The sequence below is a fragment of the Crocuta crocuta genome, unplaced genomic scaffold (assembly GCF_008692635.1).
Source record: "Crocuta crocuta isolate KB4526 unplaced genomic scaffold, BGI_CrCroc_1.0 scaffold61, whole genome shotgun sequence".
NCBI classification, from domain to species: Eukaryota; Metazoa; Chordata; class Mammalia; order Carnivora; family Hyaenidae; genus Crocuta; species Crocuta crocuta.
In genome coordinates, this window is record NW_027528369.1 from 4,845,022 (window position 1) to 4,867,078 (window position 22,057).

The window sequence follows — 22,057 nt, forward strand, 5'->3', positions numbered from 1 at the left end:
CCTTTTTGTGTGAATTCTTTGACACCCTCATAATGTGACCTAATTTGTTGATGTTTCACAGACCATCAACTTCCGATAGTCACAGGATCAAATGGTTGTGCCTAGTTATTTGCATTACTGTTTTACCTTGTTAATGAGAGTTACTAATTTGCCTCATAGAAAATGAAGACACTCCATTACCAAACTTTCTATTTTGATGTAGAGTTTTTATTTGACAAAAGCTATACACCTTAGGGTTTAAGCTGTTGAATTTTTAAAGAAATTACTCCCAATTCATGCATTTGCCAATTCATGACATTTTGTTTACTTCTTTAAATTGTTTTTGAAAATGCAAGTGAGGGAGGTGCGGTGGGGGGAGGGACAGAGGATCTGAAGCAGGCTCTTTGCTGACAGCAGCAAGGCCGACATGGGGCTTGAATTCACAAACCACGAGATCATGACCTGAGCTGAAGTCGGATGCTCAACCAACTGAGCCAGCCAAGTGCCCCCCAATTCATGGCCATTTTGTAATGGGGTCCCTTTTATCTTTGGAAGTAATGTAATTCTAGCTTAAGAGCAAAAATGAGAGGGTTAGATTATGAGTAGTTCTTTGCTTAGTCACTAATTTGTGAAAAGCCAGATCAGTATGTTTCTGATTCCTTGATATAAAGGGGAAATTAAAATACAAAAATTTTGTGGACTTACCTAAAAGATGCTGAGTAAGGTTTGAAGCTACTTTTGATCAGAAGAAAATGTAAGCATGTCAGTGTAGTTATGAAGTTGAGTGTTTTATTAATAGTGGCAAATGACAGGGTGAGACTTTCATGCAGTCCTTTATGGTCTCAGTTTTAGACAGTTTATCTTAATTCTGGTCCAAACCTCCCCAAAACCTGCTAATAGTGACTCTAAGCAGCATTTACTCTCCAGTATATTTAAAGCAGCACTTCTCACACTGGTCTTCGGAAGGCTCTTAAAGAAAGAGAAGGGGGAACTTGTACCATTAGAGATTTAGGGATGAATACTTGAAATCTCAAGTGTTTATGCAGCTTATGCAGTTCTCATTGGAAGTGCGTTAAAGTATCAGTGACCAGATCTGTCGCTAGGAAAGAAGATAGGTCTTTTGTCTTCATACTCCCAACATCTAAAATCACTGTGTCAGACGACATGGATTCCCATCTAGTTTCTTCAGCAAGATGTTCTTATGGCCAAGAGGGTAGTCAACTAAATACCCTTGCTTTGCAACGTTTAAATCCAGAGAGGTCTTTCTGTTGTGTGACTACTACTGATTAACATGCATCCTGATGTATTAGTTTACATATTAGAGGCAGGCTAAAAATGAAGGGGATTCCCGGCTTGTCAGTGTTCTCAGACTAACAAATGTGGCACTTTTTGAGAGAGAGCAGGAGCAGGGGAGGAGCAGAGAGAATTGCAAGCAGGCCCCACGCTGTCAGTGCAGAGGCCGACATGGGGCTCACACTCATGAACCATGAGATCATGACCTGAGCCGAAATCAAGTCAGTCACTTAACTGACTGAGCCACTCATGCGCCCACACTACACCTAAAAAACGTGCATGTTTGGGGCGCCTGGGTGGCTTAGTCGGCTAAGCGTCCAACTTTCGCTCAGGTCGTGATCTCACGGTTCGTGGGTTCGAGCCCCGCGTCGGACTGTGTGCTGACTGCCAGCNGCTTAACTGACTGAGCCACTCATGCACCCACACTACACCTAAAAAACGTGCATGTTTGGGGCGCCTGGGTGGCTTAGTCGGTTAAGCGTCCGNCATGTTTGAAAGGAGCAAATGTCCAAACCATGTGAATAAATAAAAGCATTGTCTATAGTACTTGAACTGGAAGAATACCAGTAGTCATTCATTCCTTTCAACAAACTTGAGGGGAAAACCTCTACGTTTTATATTGCCTCACTACTAACAAAATACACACATTTGTGGGGCGCCTCGGTGGCTCAGTCGGTTGAGTGTCCGACTTCGGCTCAGGTCACGATCTCGTGGTCCGTGGGTTCGAGCCCCGCATTGGGCTCTGTACTGACACCTCGGAGCCTGGAGCTGCTTCAGAATCTGTGTCTCCCTCTCTCTCTGCCCCTCCCCTGCTCGTGCTCTGTCTCACTCTGTCTCTCAAAAGTAAATAATTAATTAAAATACATTTGTAACTTTGTTCTAAATCCACAAAGTAGTGAAGATTGGCATAGGAGAAACTTTTTGCCAAGGCCCCTTCCACTAACTTTTGATACTTGTCATGCAGGTTAATTTACAGGACAGAACTCTACAAAAAAGAAACAAAACAAGTGATACTCTTTCTTAGTTTATTGGTGAAATGGTCAAATATTTGAAAAAAATGAAAACCTTTAAAGAAAAATGTATCTCCATGGCAACTTTGTTACATTTCAATGTGAACAAAGTTTTTTTTATTTGTTTTTTGTTTTTGGTTTTTGGTTTTTTGGTTTTTTGCCTAAAGGTCTGAGCTTATTAGTGTGGTATATGTCAGTAAGACCTTGTTCCAAGCCTGGCATCTTCTTCCTGATTTTGCTTGCAGCTTTTTACCTTCCCTTCCTGGTGATCCACCCACAGCTTTTTTATGTCCTGGTTTCTTTTTATGATTGCATCTCAAACATGCTGCTCATTAGGACTGAATGTGAAAGTGATCGCCCTCCTACTTTATCTTCTTTTTCCTGGGCTGTAACAAGAAATTTAATGACCCCAGAGAAGGTAGAGCTTGTGCTACAATACAAATGTGGCAGAATTCAAATGCATCTGAATTAAGGAATCACTAAAGGGCATTTAACTTTACAGCGTACCTCAGTAACATTTCCCTGTTTAAAAAATGAGCCTTCAAAAATTAAGATGTTCTAGTATACTCTTAAGAAACCATCCAGGGCCATCTGGGTGGCTCAGTTGGTTGAGCGTCTGACCTCAGCTCAAGGTCGTGATCTCATGGATTCGTGAGTTCAAGTCCTGCATGGAGCTCACTGCTGTCAGTGCAGAGCCTGCTTTGGGCCCTCTGTCCCCTTCTCTCCCTGCCCCTCTCCCAGTAATATTCTTTCTCTCTCTTTCCCTCCTCCCTCCCTCCCTCTCTCTCTCTCTAAGAAAAAGGGGAAAAAAAGAAAGAAACCATTTAAACTTGGGCCAATTATGCTTTCGGAATTAGTTATATTGCCTTATTTCAGTTCATGGAGACAATTTTTGTTTAGCTATATCTGGGAGTCTAATACGCTTAATGAATTGTAAATGCAACAATTTATTTTTTCTTTTTTGCCATTTTGGTAAGATGTGCTGTATTTTAAAACCATTTAAATCACTATTCTGTAATGAGATAACGTGCCTAAGTAGTAAGTCTTCAGATTTAATGTTCTCTAAATAACCACCATAATAAGTACATTCTCTGACATTCCGTTTTCCTGAAATTACATTAGAGAAATCAGTCATGAGGGTTTGGGTGAATAAGCACAGAAACTAGGCTTTTGTAGTGTCATGAGCAGTATCAGAACTAGTGGTGTTTATCCCAAATTAGTGGTTGATTTCTAGTTTTCTTCAGAACACATGCAGCTTAAAACAAATATGGCAACAATCCTATAATACTGAAAATATGACTGCCTTATAGTATGTTTTCAAGTTAACAAAGTTTCCTTAAGCAGAAAAATTGTTTGATTTTAAAAGATACACAGGAAGAGATGTCTGTAGGTTGAGCTAAATCGGGAACAAAAACTAGTTTCATACATACATGCAAAGCATCAGTTTGCCAGCGGCTACTAAGGAGTGGTATCCACGGTATGGGCAGCCTCTTGATATTCACACCAATTTATCACGAGCAGTGAATGTTGGGAGTGTTGCTTAAACAGGAAGGAATTCTGAACAATGGCAGCAAGTTTAAATACATAACTTAATATCATAGGATTTTTCTCGGAAACCTTGCCGAAGCAATAATGCACGTTCTCTCAAAAGACGAAGACGGGAATGCCAACAGCCTTTCCAGACCCTGGCACAAGGGGCCTACTGTTACTATGAGATTGTCTCCGAGGAAAAAGCGGGCTTGTGGCCAGCCAGAAGACCAGACCAGGACAAAGCTGAGAGCACCAGATGGCTTTAGATCCAGAGCACCCATGCTTTCCAGGATGCGGCAGGCTGGACATCACCCACATTTTCTTTGTCCCTGTACCAAGGCTTGTGCTTGCTCTGTAACTAAAACTGTCAGAGAAGCTACAAACAGAGGCACTGGATTCTAGAATAGCTAATTCCCTAAAGCACTGCTTCTCAGCGGGGCTGATTTTGCCCGTGTGGCACTTGGTAATGTCTGGAGGCATTCTTGATCCACACGACTCAGGGACCATTGGCATCTAGTGGACAGAGGCCAAGGATGCCACCAAACTTCCTTCTTTGTACAAAACAGTCCCCACAAAGAATTATCCAGCCCCAAAGTCAAGAATGCCAGTGCTGAAGAACGCTGCCCTAGGGATAGGGCCAGTTGGTGGGGTGGAAATTTAAGCATTGCTGTAGATGGCCATATCAGGCTGGGCCGTTGGATCCTTTAAGTAGTATGTGTGTTTAGAGAGCATGTGTTACTAGAGAAGGTTGAGTCTTCGTGGTATTACGTAAAAACAATGTTTTTAAAATATCTTCAGGACTGGTTACAATAAACAACTTTTGAAGTGTATGAATTGAAATTCACTATGTATTTTGTAGGCAAGTTAACTGCACCAAAATGACAGAATTAGGAAAGTCCTTTAGTACCAATCCCTTAATTTTGTAAAGCAAGGGCAAGTAAACCCAGTTATAGAAAAAAACAAATGCCTCAATTCAACTCCTAGGAGAAAGGAATACGCTTCTCGTTTTACTTACGTATATGATATTAATCTGCAAAGCGAGTGTTCAGACTGGTGCAGTGGAAAGTCAGGCAAAACAGCTCGAGGAAAAGGGCCAGGAAGAGAGGGCAGCCCATGGATTGAGTAATCCCAAGCCAGGAGCATCTGGCAACAAGTTGCAAAGCTGTGGTCTGAGGACTCTTAGAGAGTAAAGGCTCCTCAAACTCCAAATGACAACTCGACATGTCCACAGGATTTCCCAACGGTTTTGTTTTTTCTTTTTTTTTTAAGTTTATTTATTAAAGTTTTTTTTTTTTTAAAGTTTATGAGAGAGAGAGCACAAGCAGGGAAGGGGCAGAGACAGGAGGAGAGAGAGGACCTCAAGCAGAGCAGGGCTCGAACCCACAAACTGTGAGATCATGACCTGAGCCAAAATCAAGAGTCGGATGCTTAACCAGCTGAGCCACCCACACACTCCTCGACAATTTTAAGTAGCCAGTCATTCATTAAAGGGAAATGATCCAGTTACTTATATTTGATTTGATCAATACATTAAAAAATATCACGCATCTCGGTTGGCATTTTACGTACATTACCTCCTCTTCTTCACCACATCCTGTGTCTGAAATTGTTCCCATCTTACAGGAAGGAATGGCATTCTCCAGCCCTCCTTCCTGCCTTATGTGATATTTTCTACCCAGGCCTCCAGGTATTCCACACCTGGGAATTGGCCTGACTGAACACTCTCTCTGTTGATTGGATTCTCCTTGGGTCATAGGAGAAAATGATCCTTGACCCCCATGCATTTGCTCAGGATAAGAGACTAATACCCAGAAGGGGCTTAGAACCCTTAGAAAGAACAGCGCCTTGTACATTCAAGGGAATCCTTGCATTGTGTGGCTAATTGAACTCCGGGCCAAGTTTAGTCTGGACAGCAGGAGCGCGGCATGATGGTCTCCGGGTGCCAGGGTCCCAGTGAGCCTGGCAGACAGTGGGAGAGTGCTCCCTGAGGTACCAGGGACAGCCCTGATATGCCCGTGGTCACAGCCATAGGAACCCCTCTGTTTATTCCCCACCTTGCTTCTCTGTAGCCCCCTAATGCAGCACTAAGGTGGCACGGGCACTGGACCCCAAGGAGCCCCAGATGTGAGTCCTCCAGTCGTGCAGCTTGGCCCTCTTGGCCAGTTGGGGAGACCCAGAGAGAGATAGGCTGGGCTTCTGTGGTCTCTCTGGGTCCTGAAGCCCTTGAACTTGGGAGAGAAGGAGAGTAAGAACCAACTTGATTCTGGGTTCAAATCATTTTATAGCATGGTCCTTGAAGTACAGGTAGATTTCACAAAAGGGAGCCAAGTCCAGAATAAAAAGAATAAAGCTGAAAATGAGCGAAAGTCTCCCTGAGTAGCCACAGTCCTACATAATTGTCCAAATGAAGCCAGACCTTATACTGGTTTAAAGTCTTCCCTTTGCCCTTCCGAAGTGCCACCCCCTCATTTCTCTGTCAGGATAACGTCTGTCTGTCCAGGTTTCCCGCCCCTCCAGCTCCTCCCCTGCCTCACCCAGACCCTCAGCAGCACCCCAGGCCTCAGCCTGGCCTCTTCCAGAACGTGACCTCGGGCCCTAAGGAGCCCTGGGTCAGGCGCTGCCACAGTTCCATTTGGTGATTTGTAAGGTTTCAAGAAAAATAGAAGTTTCGGGGCGCCTGGGTGGCTTAGTCGGTTAAGCATCTGACTTTCGNTATTAATGAGACATCCAAAACTAATAGAACAAGGGATGAAACACAGCCTCACAATGTGCTTGGTTGAGAGAAGACTAGAGGATCCAAAACCTAACTGAGCCCATGTTAACATGCTTAACACCCTTAAATGGTGAGATTTCCCCCTGAAAGTTTTATTGGCGACCTAGAACCCTAATCAGGGCCGCATTTTATGAAACATTTAGCCTTTCTCTAGACTTGGACATCAGAGCACCCGTGTGGCTCAGTCAGTTGAACGTCCGACTTCGGCTCAGGTCATGGTTTCACAGTTTGTGTGTTCGAGCCCCACATCGGGCTCTGTGCTGACAGCTTGGAGCCTGGAGCTGCTTCAGATTCTGTGTCTCCCTCTCTCTCTCCGTCACCTGCTCACACTCTGTCCCTCTCCCTCAAAATAAACAAACATTAAAAAAATTAAAAATAAACATTAGGGGCGCCTGGGTGGCTTAGTCGGTTAAGCGTCCGACTTTCGCTTAGGTCATGATCTTGCGGTTCGTGGGTTCAAGCCCCGCGTCGGGCTCTGTGCTGACTGCCAGCTCGGAGCCTGGAGCCTGTTTCAGAGTCTGTGTCTCCCTCTCTCTCTGACCCTCCCCTGCTCACGCTGACTCTCTCTCTCCTAGAAATAAATAAAACATTATAAAAAAATTTTTTTTTTAAAAATAAATAAAAAAATAAAAATAAACATTAGACTTGGACATCAGTCTGGATGTCCTGATTTAATCTGAATGGAAACAGGCAAAACCTGGAGTGATTTTTCTCCACACAAAACAAGCCCAGGCTAATGCAAATAAGGTCCCAGAGGAGCTTAATCAGGTTAATTGAAAAATTACTTAAAGAGGTGCCAAATGTGAAATGTGCCTATCTATTCACAAAGTCTCCTAGTCAATATTTTGTTGGCCAGATTAATTATTTGCTCAAAAGGAAGGATACCACAAATCTTTAAATTTGGGCCCTTCCTTTGTTTAGAACCGCCCTCCTCTTAATTCTAAATTATTATGTTTACTCCTAAATCCATAGAATTTATAACCCTTATCTCAACAAAGAATTTTTCTAAAGAAAAACAAATTCTGTTTTAACTTAGATCAGTATTTTCAGACTGCCTTGAGATCTCAAAATGTAAACACCTCTGGACTGAGTGGGCAGCTCTGTCCCTCACTCGCGCTGGTAGACGCTTCTCTCCCAAGATGCTTTCGCCTATTTTACATGTACTGAGCTTAGTCATTATCCTGCTCTTTAAGAGGGGACTTGAAGAACCACTGACTTAGGTGGGCAGGTGCGGAGCCGGAGGGCCCTCACACAGCACCGTGTCCAACACTCCATAGTCCAGACATGGTGAGAAATCAGAGCTGCTTCCCGGGGGAAGAATCCAGACGGTTTCTGCAGGGAAGAAGGGGTGGGCGGGACCTAAAAACTGCCTCTAAACTATAAAGAAGCGTCCAACCTTAGAAGGCAAAATACACCTTTTAATGACCGCTGTACTATAACCATTTCTGCATTTCCAGTGTTTTGCAAAAACCACAAAACAGAACAAAACCCACCTAAAGTAAGAGACATTACAAAGACCAATTACAGAAAGCAGATGTTTACAAATACCATCATATATCCTGTCTACCCATCATCTGGGGGACAGAAATCCAAAGTACAACCTACCTTAAGCAAATGCAAACTACATAATTACAGAGCCGCTAAATGGTTATTCATATGACAAAATGGTTTTTCAGAGCATTTCTCTACATAGCGTGGTCACTTGGCACTTAAAATATAACTCATTTACAAATGTTTAATTTATATACAACTTCAGGAAATATGTACTGGGGTAAAATGAGGGAAGAAGGGGGACAGGAGAGGGGAGAAAGTAACATCCCTATTCCATAAGTGTCTGTCCGGGGTTGTAGAGTTCCCAAATATTAGATTCATGGTAAGGTGACAATAATAATGATAACAACATTTAAAAAATAATAATTATTCTTAACCTGCTTCCCAAGATGGACTATATTTATTGAGCTGTGGCTAAAACTTTTCCAGACATGGAGACTAGCATGAGGCTGAAAGTATATGAACCCTGGGACATGCAGCGTGTTGTGGGTACGATATATCCGTGGATAGAAGGTGAGGACATCTTGGACGCAAGGATATTCATTTGGACACAGGCTGGAGTTATCTATGAAAGCAGTGTTTCAGATCTTTGTTGCAAGCGAAAATGAGGCAACAGATCGATATCTGCCTGGCTCGAGAGATCAGGAAACAATTTGGTCTAAACAAGCTCCTACACTAAGCTTAAGGCACAGGGGTGGGGAGGAGAGAGCCCCTGCCAGTTGGCTTAGGGTTGACATGGGCCTCACTGAGGGACTCCCTTCAGAGTCCCCGCCATCCACGCGGCTTCCAGCGGGGAGTAGAGAGACGAGGCAGGCAGCGGCGAGAATGGTATTACCAGCTTGAGTTTTGTAAATGGCTAGGCAACAGAAGCAGGTGACACATAGATATGGGAGCTTTGAGAATAAATCAGAACCCATGCAATGAGGTTCAATTTCCTCTGGTTCTACTACAAAAAAAAGGGACAAGGGAAGGGAGCGTGGGAGGGGAGAGTGTGGCAGAAGAGAAGAGAAGGCTGGATCGGGGAGGGTGAGACAGGGAGAGGATGAATGAATTTCAAACAGTGCTCATTCCCAGGGAATTCTATTGTGGCAACTCAGAGGAGTCTGTGAGTGGAGATGGGAATAACGACTCTGCTCACTGTGAGGGAGGGCAAGAGAGTTCTCGGGAACACTTTGGTCTCCAACGTTGTGGGCCTGTTTTCCTGCTTGGCCTCCGTGAGAATGCGCTTTTGGGTGTTCACGGCAGGTCTTGGCTCCCTGCCTTTGAATTTGGCTTTGTTGTTTGGCGCTCCCTGTTTCTGCAAAAGCTGCACGGTGGCCAGGTAGCGGACGTTGCCGGGACTGGGAGGGCACACCAGGTGTTTCTCAGGCAGCAGAGACCAATGAAGGCAGCCTCGCTCGTGATCGGCCAGCAGGGGAGCCGGGGCCGCCCGGGGAGGGGAAGGCAGTGTGTCACTGGCCTTAGGGGGCTTGGCCAGCTCCACAGGTCTTATTTCACCTTTCCCGTCAACCGTTTTCAATCCATACGCACAAGCCACACACTCATCCTTTTCCACACTCAGCACCTTCTCTTCCGGCTGCAAGAAAATGTTCTTACTCTTCTTACCCAGAACATCCAAGCCCTTTGGGAGTGAAGCCTTCAGGGGAGGTAGTACTAACAGGGCCCTGGACGTCAAGGAGTCTGAGACGGAGAGGCCTCGGCTGGGACTTCCGGGGCCCTTGCCCCGAATAGCCTCAGGGCTGGCCCAGTCTTCCTTGCACCAAATAAACTCCTTTATTTGCAGACTTTTTTTCTCTCCCTGACTGGTGTGGGGAAAGCAGATCTTGCTGATCTCTCTGGAGGCTGTGGCGGGGCCTGGGCGGGTCCCCGGAGCCTGGGAGGGGCTGCCTTGAGCCTCCTCCGGACCCACGGACCCCAACTTCCCCACCTCTGACTGAGACCTGGCCTCAGAACTCCCTTGGGAGAGACTGACACAGAGTAAGCAGCTGCTGGCACTTTCTCCCACCCTCGCCTTTTTAAGCTTCTTCCTGGGCCAGATGCAGGCAGTTGGAGGTGTCCTTCCCCAGCCTTGAACCTGCAAATAAAACAGCATGTTACTGGGGCGCCTGGGTGGCTCAATTGGTTAAGCGTCCGACTTTGGCTCGGGTCATGATCTCACGGTTCGTGGGTTCGAGCCCCGCGTCGGGCTCTGTGCTGACAGCTAGCTTGGAGCCTGGAGCCTGCTTCAGATTCTGTGTCTCCCTCTCTCTCTCTCTGACCCTCTCCTGCTCATGCTGTCTCTCCCTCTCTCAGAAATAAATAAAACATTAAAAAAAACACAAAAGACAGCATGTTACTTGCGGCCAAGCTGCTTAAACTCCAGCTGCCCCAGCTGTGGCCACACCCCCATTTGGGCCATCCTATTTGAACTGATACTTTTCTTACAACTGACTCACCATTTTTTAAAAATTTTTAATTCTATTTTTTGCCTCATACTAAGTGATAGTATTTGTAATAGCATTTGTAGTAGTATTTGTTCATCTGAAACACTAGCTATAGAGTTTAATACTAAAATACTAAGCAAAAATGCGCATCTTCATGTCTTGACTGTATACTTTTTCAGATGCACATTAAAATAAGGCCACAACTCTTAAAATCAGAACTGTTTGACTTATGGGGCATCTGGGGGGCTCAGTCAGTTAAGCGTCCAATTCTTGACTTTGGCTCAGGTCATGATCCCAGGATAACGGGATCCAGCCCTGCGTTGGGCTCTGCACTGACAGCACAGAGCCTGCTTGGGATTCTTTCTGCCCCTTCCTTGCTTCTGGGCATGCATGCCTGCTCTCTCTCTCTCTCTAAAAAATAAACATTAAAAAAAAATAAAAGAGAATGCTCAGCTCCCCAAATTCCTCCAGTTAAAAATTCGTGTTAAGCATCACTTCTTTTAAAAGTCTAGTAAGTGCTTGACACTGAATTGGGCATTCCAGACCTCCACATACACCACTATGGCAGAATTTACTGATGAAGAACTTGAAGCCAGGGGCAGGACCCCTCCCTGAGGTTAGCTGCCTGTAAGTGGTGAGTTTGAATATGGTCTTTCTTATGCCAAAGTCCTAGCTGTTACCAAAGCTGCACTGATATCTTGAATATATTCCAACCAAAACAAAACAAAAACAAAAAACCAACCCATTTTCTTTTGCATAGTTAGGTTGGATGGCAGTTATACATGGGGCTGTAAGGTCGCTGTCCTGCACTGTGTCTGCCTAAGGATACCTCCCCCCACTGGTGCCAGGCCCTTGGCACCAGCAGAGGAAGTACCAAAGGACCACAAGCCAGGGCAGGTAGCTAGCTTTGGCTGGACAGGCCTCTGTCACCCCTCCCGAGATAAGGCCACCCAAGAAGCCAGGCAGGGCTGGGTGTCAGGAGAGGGTGAAGGGCAGCAGGGGGCAGGTGGGAGGAGATGGCGTGGCATGATCATCCTTGACAGACCTGAGCAGCAAACATACTCTGATCACGGGGCACATGCAGCATTTCTTCCAATGAAAAGAAAATTCTTTTCCGACAGTCCTTGGACATACACATTTCAAAGTTGTTACTTTCCAATAGTAAACAGAACCTTCTAAACTTGGAAAGTCTTAGATCCTCAGGTCTGTAACGCTGACTGATTGGGCGGGAGCCTGGCAGGGGTGGGGTGGTGCCGCGAGAGAGCACAAATGAGGGTCCTAAAGACAAGACTCCTTCAACCATCAAGTGGACTGGGGGAGTTGCTCTGCCGTGTTTTGGCCTCCGTTTCCATGTTCATAATCAGATCAGGGTCTCTCAATCTCAGCACTTCTGACATTTAGGGTGTGTTATGGATTGTGTGATGTGTTTCTCCAAATCCCTATGTTGAAGCCCGAATCCCCAAAGTGATGGAATTCGGAGGTGGGGCCTTGGAAAGTGACGAGGGTTGATGAGGTCAAGAGGGCGGGGCCCTCATAATGGGATCAGTGCCCTTAGAAGAGTTGCCCCACCAAGGAAGGCTGTGTGAGCACAAAACCAGGAAGAGGCTCCCCACCCAGAACCCAACCATGCTGGCACCCGGATCTTGGATGCACACCCTCTGGAAGAAATGTCTGTGGTAGTCTGTGATGGCGGCCCTGAATGAACCCAGGGCTGGACCACACCCTGTAGCGGGGGGCTGTCCTGGGCACTACAGGATATGCAGCAGCACACCTGGCCTCAGCCAGGTAGATGCCAGGAGCACCCCCTTCCCCTCACTCCTAGTTTGTGGAACATTGCCAAGCATCACTGGGAATCACTGAATTTGATGCTAATAAAGTTTCACATAACTATGGAAGGTCAAATGTCTTTGGACATCCTAATCTTTTCCAATGTGACATCCTTACAGTTCTAAATTTAGGATTCTAGTATTGATTCTAAGAATAGTTTAAGAATAAACCCACAGGGTTCTGAGTGGAACCACTAGAACGGAAATCTCACATTTCTTGGTGAACTTAGCCCACCAGTTAAGGAGCTTGGGTTCTGGAGTCCAGAAGAGCTAGGTTCAAGCCCTGCCCTGGCCACTGGCTGGGTGGCCTCTGGCACACTCTTCCACCTTTTGGGCGCCTCACTGTCCTTGTCCAAAAAGTAAGGCTTCAATAACACCTGCTTCATAGGGCTCCTGAGAGGCTTAATGAATTGATGTGTGTGAAGCATTGAGTCCTGTGCTGGCCAATACTAACTGGCCACAAATACCCGATAAAAGGCACTACTATTATCATTATTTATATTGCACCTCTATTCCTAAGCTTCCTATCTTGATCGCCTATACATTGTCTTTGGTAATAACTATTTTTGAAAAAGCAAAAGGAAAGGCTTGCACCAAAACACAGATGTGTGAGACATTTCAGTGAAGAAGATACTCACAGCTTCTTCCCATCCAGTTCCGATGACAAAGTCTCTGGCTTTTTTATCTTGTTCAAGCGTAATGTTGCTGATGTTAAGAAGACAACAAACGTGACTCTTCTCGCTTCTTTCATCTGCGCAAGTATAGGTTAATTCCGTTTCTTCTGGGCTTTGAGTCTCATTGTTTTCACGGTTTTCTAACTCAGCCTCATTTTCCTGACAGAGATCCATTACTGTGACAGCTGCTGAAGGTTTTTAACATCTTATTCCTGTAGCATGAAATGCCGGCTAAAGTTAGTTTTTAATATCGGTTTCTTAAAAATCAACTCATTAACTCAGGTGAAATAACGTCAAGACACATTCATGGATAGACTGAGAAGAAATATTACAAAAGCATCCATTGCCAGCTGTTAATATTATAAAAGATACGGCAAATTTGGAAGACTAATGGGTTTAATTGAAGACTGAAGTTGAGATCGAAGAAAAGCAGACAGGAAGATGTTAGTTCAGTCTCTATCCCTCATCATGGGGTAGAGTGCAGCAAGCAATATAGGGGGAAGCATCCCTCCCCTCCACTCCAGAACAGTCCAGATGCTACTGTGCTAACACCATGGGAAATATGTTGAGTATGCGTATACCCCAGCCTCTTCTTTCCCTTTCCGGCAACTCCGGACACCAGGCCGAGGCTGGGGAGCATGTGGTCTAGGCTAAGTCAGTCTGCTCACCCTAATCTACCCTGGATGACCGATGTTCTTACAAAAAGGGTGATCTGGACACAGACACGCAGGGAGGGAGGCCATGTGAGGAGGCCCAGGTTGAAGACTGCAAACCACAGAGAGGGTTGTGGAGCAGATCCTTCTCTTAACGGCCCTCGGAAGGAACCAACTCTGCCGATACCTTGATTTCGGACTTCCAGCTTCCAGAACTGTGAGGCAGTACGTTTCTGGTGTTTGAGCTGCTCAGCCTGTGGTAACCTGTGCCATGGCATGGCAGTCCCCACACACACTAGTACCCATGTGGCGGTAATGGGAGCAGGGGCAGCGACGCTCAGGGTGATACTGTGTATCTTTAACTGATGTTTTCCCAGGTGGAAATATGGAACTTGTCATTGGGAATCCAGTCAGAGTTAGGAAAGTCATAGTCCTGATCAGGAGCACAGACTTGGTTGCCAAACACCAGAGTTCCACTCCTGTTACTAGCTGTACGACCTTGGGCAAATTACTTTTCTGGGTCTGTTTGCTCATCTAGAAGATGGGTGTGCTTATAGTACCTTCCCACAGAGGCTCCTCCTGGGGGCCCCACAAGCTGCAGAGATGAATCCCAGTGCCCAGGGGCCTCCAACGGTGCGGCTAAATGCCGAGGAACACCTGGTGCCTTCCTGGGCATTCCTTGTTCATGATGATGCAGGGGCCACTGGGAACCACACACTTTGCTTTCTCTCACCCTGACGTGAGCCCTACCAGAAGCCAGCTTGTAAAATTTTCTGTTGAGGTAACTTCTTATAACAATATCTGTTTAATTACCATTTTGACTTTTTCATAAAGGCTTAAAGCGGCATTTTGATGCTACTAAAGTTCCAATTACCTATGGAAGGTCAAATATCTTTGGGCATCCTAATCTTTTCCAGTTGTGACATCAGAGGAAATGAATGAAATCTGAAGGCGGGGGGAAAGGGAGGAAAAGAAGTGACTAAAAACCAGGAGTGCTATTCTATTTAGAAACAGAAGCATGATTAAGGACCAGATTGTACAAACCAGCCTGGTCTCTCCACCTTGTAAAACTCCACTTCAGGCCCTGCTCAGGCCATAGCAGCTCCTGACTCGGTCCTGCTCTCTTCCGAATTACAAAAGCATTTGTACTGCAGAATCCCAAAGACTTAACAAGCGTACAGTTCAGAAGGAAAAATCAGAGTCAAAAGCAAAGCCATTTATTTAAATAATAACTGGACACTTGAGGGTAATAGAGAAAAGAAGTAGATACGGTTCAGGAAAGATTAAGTATAGTTAGAATGTTCAAATCAATAAGAAAAAAAGCTCTGTGTTTGAAGTATCTCTACTGGCAAGGTGCTTACCACTTAGAAAGTCTGTTATAATGGCAAAGTGCTCTAATTTACTGGTTCTCAGAGTTGGCAGCACCTCGGAATCGTGATGCCCACACCCTACCCAGAGAGATTCTGGTTCTAATTGGTCTGGGCAGTCTGGCCATCGCTGTTGTAAAAACCAGCCTGGGAGACTGTACAATGCACCAGAGTTGTGAGGAAGGTCTTGCTTATATCGAACCAGCACTGGCTTTCCTGCTTTCTCAATATCCTTCACCTTCATGCCCTCATTTGCACTCCAGAGCAAGGCTCTGTGATGGGAAGCCTTCCCATCCATGGCTGGGCTTCACAACATCTAGGACACCTCTGAAAATGCTCAAGCATTTTGTTCAGGAAGGGGCCTGCGTCAGTGTCACAAAGCTGCCTGTCACTACAAGAGGTTGCAGAGTCATTGATCCAAAGACTGCCCGAGGCCTCAGCTTTCCGACAGCCCTATGAAAAGGTTCCACGTACTGTTCTCTCTTCCAGATTAACCGTCTCCAGCTCCTCCAGCTATTTCTCAGAGGTCATGAGAAAATGTGAAATCTGAGAGGAAGACAATATTATCTCTATGTGTGTCTACATCGAGACAGAGGAACAGTGGAAGGGCCTTGGGGAAGGCCCTATTCTGGAGTCAGTGGAAGGCGGACCCAGTGAGGGTACCAGAAGTGCCAGTCACATCATATTCCAAAGTGCCAAAAGAAACCCAGGTAATGATAATATTACATAATAATAATAAGCACTGTTACATAGTTCTCCCTATGGGCCAGGTGTGGTTGTAAGCACTTTATGTATTTGTTATAAATACTGCATTTTGTAACTATTTGACTCATTTAATGGAGGATCATGGGAACAATATTGTCTCCTTATGACCGAAAACAAAGAATCATCTCTGAAGTCGGTAACCATAGTAATTCTTAGTGAAATGGTGAGATTACTGCATACCAGAATGTGAGGTGCTCCTCTGGAACACTAATGTTCAAGCTGGCTCGGGAAGCTCCAGTACTAAGACAGAATGCTGGTGGTCTTTTCTAATTAGAAAAAAAAAAAAAAAGTCAGTGGAAAGAACAGTCTTAATTTAAATTTTTTCTCCAATAATCATGTCTTCAAGTTTTATTGCCCATTCTTGTCTTCCAGCTCATGTAAGAGATAACAAATAGAAATGTACAAGAAGGTGGCTCAGTTGGCTAAGCATCCAGCTTCAGCTCAGGTCATGATTTCATGGAGCCTGCTTCGGATTCTGTGTCTCCCTCTCTCTCTGCTCCTTCCCCTCTCACACTCTCTTTCAAAAATAAATATATATTAACAAAATTTTAAAAAAATGTACAAGAAGCAATTAAAGATCAACTAAAAGAGTGGATATGTGATTTCTTACAAATTGTATGTACTCTTACTTTGATGCTGAATTGCAGAAATCTGCATGGATGTAATAGTCATATTTGCTGATAGTCAAATGCCTAGTTTATACGGATGTGAGGTAAATCAATAGGTCATGCTCTTCCACTTCCCTCACTTCCATGGAGCTTTACAATCATATAACTGAGAACTCATTACTTTACAAGCATCTTTTTTCATTCCCCTGGTAGCTCTAAAGATTAGAGTATTCTCAAAACAAGACATGTGCAAGCCTGAAAATTATGCTTCTCAGTTCCTGGTGTTCCTCCCAAAAGCAACATATGATAATCCTGAAAATAACTGAAGACAGCTATTATTTCTTCAGATGGGAATCTCAAATTCCCTCATCTTAAGAATGCACCATTGCCTGTCAATGTCTTTAAAATAAAATAATTACCTGGAAATGAGGATAATATTTCAAATGTGGTCTGGCTAGAAATGTCTGTTTTGAAATCTGACTCTCTTTTATCTGAAATCTACACCTACTAATTGAACAAAGATTACTACATTTTTTTAAAGGTATATCACAATCTTGATTAACACTGAGCTTGGGATCAACTATAACATCTACATTTATTTCCCCCCATGAATTGTTAACAGTCCCTGTCTTCTTCACTCCATATACATGCTGTTAATTGTCTTTTTGAAGTTTTTCTTTTTTCCTTTTTTTTGCTAGATAGAGACCTCTAAATGAATCTGATCCTTCTAAAATTTTCTCCATGTTGGACCACCATTCCAACCTGCTTAAATAATTGTGAATCTGACTGTTACACCCCACAGTTTGGCCATTCCTTCGCACTTTAACACTCTATAAGTTTGATGGACATACCTCCTCTTACTTCATTTAAGTCACTGATAAAATATTGGCGAGGAGAAGGTAAAGAACAATGCCATGAGGATATGCCTTGTACTTGGGCATTTACTAAATACCAACCAGCTGCAAATTCACCTCACTATACAGTTATCTGGCCTATATGTATAAATTTCATCTACCGGATTCTTGACCCATCAATTTAGTCAATCTTGTTTTTTTTTTTTTGAGAGAGAGACAGACAGACAGACAGAGAGAGTGCATGCATGAGCACGACCAGGCAGGGATGCAGCAGAGGAAAAGGGAGAGAGAGAATCCCAAACAGGCTCCATGCTCAGCATGGAGCTCAATTCAGGGTTCAGTGTCATGACCGTNATTTCATCTACCGGATTCTTGACCCATCAATTTAGTCAATCTTGTTTTTTTTTTGAGAGAGAGAGAGACAGACAGACAGACAGAGAGAGTGCATGCATGAGCACGACCAGGCAGGGATGCAGCAGAGGAAAAGGGAGAGAGAGAATCCCAAACAGGCTCCATGCTCAGCATGGAGCTCAATTCAGGGTTCAGTGTCATGACCGTGAGATAATAATGTGAGCCAAAATCAAGAGTTAGACACTTTAACCGACTGAGACACCCAGGTACACCAATTTCTTTAAAAAAGGAATCTTACCAAGAGTTATAGAAATGTACATTTACATTGATGTCTATTTCTTTTTCAAATGTTTAGGGGTGCTAGGGTGGCTCAATCGGTTAAGTGTCTGACTGGCTCAGGTCACAATCTGGCAGTCCCTGAGTGTAAGTCCCACGTCAGGCTATGTGCGGCAGCTCAGAGCCTGGAGCCTGCTTTGGATTCTATGTCTCCCTCTCTCTATTCCCCTCCCCTCCTCACATTCTGTCTCTCTCAAGAATAAATAAACATTAAATTTTTTAAAAAAAATTTATTGTCTATGTTAGGGATGAAGAAAGGTTCCAAACTGTCAGTTCCAAAGAGTTCCAATACAACTAGAGGGTTGTGTTGAGAAGGATGTTAAGACTAAGCCACTGGAGGAAAGAGGCCTGTGGTTGATTAAGGATGTCCTGCCGGGGAATCAAAAGTGGTAACACATGTGCCACCTATTTGCCATTGCTTATAAAAAAGATTCCAAATGCCTTACCCAAATTCCTACACCTGGTTGACACATTCCCAGGCAAATAATGGTGGGGGGAATGTTGATGGGCCAGGGGAGGAGGTGAAAAGCCCAGGTCGTTTAAGTCAAAAGCAAGCTATAATCCCTCAAATCTCCTTGCCACCTGCTTGGCTCTACACCATGCCCTACACCCACCTCCATCTTCCTGGAAGTTTCATGTTTAAAGGAATCTTGAATCTATGTCAGAATTTCAGCCAAGAGGGAAAGATGGGTTCCTGGCAGCCTCTGGTGGAATTCTGAATGGTTGTTCCTGTGGATCTTTAACAAATGTGTTGAGTGAGGAAATCAACGAATCGGAACACTGTGAGGCATGGTAGAAGTGAAGTTTCTCAATACAGAATTAAGCTTCAGGCATATGAAGTGGTTAAATAAATCCTAAAGATAGGCTTGGGCATGTCGATCCCTGGTAATATAGTTTCTAAAGGAAAATGATTTGAAGACTTCAATCTAATTTACAGTATGGGCACACAACGTGGCAGAGAGTCGAATCTTTGCCTCAAAGTTAAGCACATGCACCACTCCCCACAATTTGTTCACGTTTTCAAGAGTATAAATCTTATCTCCCCGTGTTAATTATCTGTGCCTTATGCTTATTATGCGCCCACAGAGCACAGTAGCTTTGACGACGCACAGAATTATTCCTGGGGGAATCACCCCCTCCAAATCAGACCTTGTTTTACTGCAGTGCCAGTCTCCAACCTTTCCGCTCTTTCCACTCACACCCATTCCCTCGCTAAGTGCCTATTAGATGCCTAGCTCTGGGAATAAAATAGCAAAGCAACGCCTGTCTCCTCGGTATCACTCAGTTTACAAGTCTACATGAAAGCGCAGATACACGCATTCCACCTGATTCTCCTGAGGCCCAGGCGCTTCACAGCTGACTCTTCCGTTTACTAGACTAGCCCCTCCCTTTCCCCCAGTCTCTTTCCCTTCTTCCAGATCCTTTTTTCTTCCCCATCTAGTTCCTCCTCTTCCTCCAGCATCCAGCAGCTCCTATGGTGTCACAAGAGATGCCTACCCTTCTTTCAAGAGCGGTCCGCTCCACCACAACGTCCCCACGGGTCCACGGGCGCCCGCCCTTCCTGCCTTGGCTCCTCCCCCAGAAGGCTCCGCCCTTTCATCGGCCCCGCCCACTGCCCCACCCATTCCCTCGACACTCCTCCCAGGCCCCGCCCACTCACGTTTCAGCCGCGTCGCACACTACCTCTCTCTTTTGCCTTCCCGCCTGAGGGCAGCTTCTTTTCGCACTGGGCAGGGCCTCTCGCTCCGCCGCCGGTGCAGTGGTCCAGGGCCTTGGCCCGGAGGCGGGGAAGCGGCCGCAGCCGCTCACCCCCTTCTGTGGGGACCACGGGATGGAAGGCCCCGGGACAGCCAAGTCCCCGCCCGCCGGCGAGGGCGACAGTTGCCCCGGGTTACGGACGCGCTGGGGGCGGGGCCGGCGAGAGTCTGTACCGGAAGTGACGCCAAGCCCGCCTGGCGTAACAAAGCTGAGCGCGGGAGGCGCTGCTGGCTGACGGCCGTGGGCACGTGCTCCCGGCAGGCTCTGCGCCGCTGCGCACCTTCTAGCGGCAGGTGAGGCTTCTCCGCGGGCTGAGAGCGCCTGAGGCGGCGTCTGAGGTAAGGTGTAAGCCCGAGCGCGAGCCCGGGAAGTAGACGCAGCGGCAGCGTGTCCGCCGGACCCTGCAGTTAGACAGCGAGGACCCTTGCACCGGCTTCCCCTCACCGGCCCGGACTGTCGTGGGCGGGGCGTGGGCGGGATGGTGCTGTGGGGGGTGGCTGCCCTGCGAGTTGTAGGATGCTCAGCCGCATCCGTGGCCCCCGCCCTCTAGGTCCCCGGCTTTGCTAGCTGTCCTCCGACCGCCTCTTCTCCAGGGTAATGACTGCGGGAGGGTGATGCGGCCAGGTTTCTAGTGGAATCTTCGCATCCTCACTTTCTGGCCCCCGCGTGCTCAACAGGGCGGTGCTCGTTTGAATCCACCCACGGTACGAGCGGTGGCACTTGTGTCGTAGCAGTCCAGCGCTGTGACGTGGGCACGGGCATCTTGTATACGAGCGAAGGGAAATGGCCTCCCTCGCGTCCCGAAGCCAGGTGAGGAGCTGGGTGAAGACAGTGGAAGGCTAGCTGCCCCCTCCTCGGGGCCTGTCACTTTGGAGCACGTCAAGGTTGCAGCCAGGGCTGGGCACCCACACCCCAAGGCAGGTATGGGTGTAGAGCCTGGACTCGACTCAGGCCTGATTCCAAAGCCCCGTCCGCTTTCTAGTGTGTGTGTGTTTTTTTTTTCAAGTGTGACTATTTCTCTTGTATAAAAGCATTAGAATGTCTTTGACAGCACTGTGATTAAGAGGCATTTGGAGAGAGAGCTGTGTATTCATTCCTGCTTTTGCACAGAACATACTGTATCAGAAAGTCTGGAAGGCCTGTGGGGAGACTTGTGTCATACTACTCTGGCATGTTAGAACGAAGTGCTTTTCTAGATAGAACTTTTTTTGGTATCATTTCGTTACCTACAATAGGCATATTTGGATCTTGTATTTCACAACCTGGAAGTAATGGTATGCCTGCATACTCCGAAAAACGATTGTACAAAACTGCATAACTTCAGGGGCACCTGGGTGGCTCAGGTCGGGGTCTCATGGTGGGTGAGTTTGAGCCCGGCATCAGTTGACACCGTAGCACCTGCCTGGATCCTGACTCCCTCCTCTCTGCCCCTACACCATTCTCTCTCTCTCTCAAAAATAAACATTAAAAAAGTTACACCACTCTTTGAAAAGCATTGAAAGAAATCTAAATTTAATGAGTTTGATACCCATCAACATTTAAAAATATAAACTAAAATATGTAAATTACTCTGCCTTTTCTTATTCATATTTGTATTTTTATTCTGCTTACTACAAAGCACTTTATTCTAACATATTTATGGTCAAAGATTTATTGATCAGTCTTGTCATTTTTCTGTGCAGTCAAAAAAAATAATTTGAAAATGAAACAATTTTTTTGTAAGACCGTAAGGCTAAAAGTCCCTTGTTTTTCCAGATTGAGAATTATCTCCATTCCTACTCATCTAACAAACAGTAGGCATGTATCACATGTTGATAAATATTAAACGTTACTGGAAGTGTGTCAAAATTAAATGGGTGGGGCTGTTCCTCCCCTAGCCCCAATTCCTGTATCTGTGCATAAACATCACATACTGCTAGAATGAGACAGATCCAGCCCCAATTATATTTATTTGTAAAGTTTATTTTTGAGAGAGAGAGAGAGGGAAGAGCAGAGAGAGGGAGACACAGAATCCAAAACAGGCTCCAGGCTCTGAGCTGTTGGCACTGAGTCCAACCCGGGACTCGAACCTACAAACCGAGAGATCAGGACCTGAGCCGATCGGATGCCTAACGGACTGAGCCACCTGGGTGCCCCTCGTTTTTTTAATATATAAACCTGAGATACCTTATTCATAGGAAGATACACATGAAAGAGGTTTTGTTATAGCAGTGTTCCAAAAAAACTTTTTAACTCCTTTCCACACAGAAATCACATAATTATTCACCACCAACAACAACCAAAATATGTAACGATCAGCTGACAGT

General features: G+C 45.5%; 1 protein-coding gene across 3 annotated transcripts; it reads right to left on the reverse strand.

Annotated features, from left to right (window-relative positions):
* Positions 1 to 9,200: 9,200 nt before the first annotated feature.
* Positions 9,201 to 20,436, reverse strand: CUNH16orf46 (chromosome unknown C16orf46 homolog). Of its 3 annotated transcripts, none has more exons than XM_077754059.1 (4): positions 19,677 to 20,436; positions 16,025 to 16,110; positions 13,024 to 13,271; positions 9,201 to 10,210 (listed from the first exon to the last, which is right to left on the reverse strand). In XM_077754059.1, the coding sequence occupies exons 3-4, from the start codon at positions 13,231 to 13,233 to the stop codon at positions 9,230 to 9,232; spliced, it is 1,191 nt and encodes a 396-aa protein (XP_077610185.1). In that variant the 5' UTR covers positions 13,234 to 13,271; positions 16,025 to 16,110; positions 19,677 to 20,436; the 3' UTR covers positions 9,201 to 9,229. The 3 variants fall into 3 exon arrangements, with proteins under 3 accessions (XP_077610185.1, XP_077610183.1, XP_077610184.1); XM_077754057.1 differs by having other exon boundaries at positions 19,654 to 20,436; XM_077754058.1 differs by lacking the exon at positions 19,677 to 20,436 and adding an exon at positions 19,491 to 19,558.
* Between the last annotated feature and the right edge of the window lie 1,621 nt (positions 20,437 to 22,057).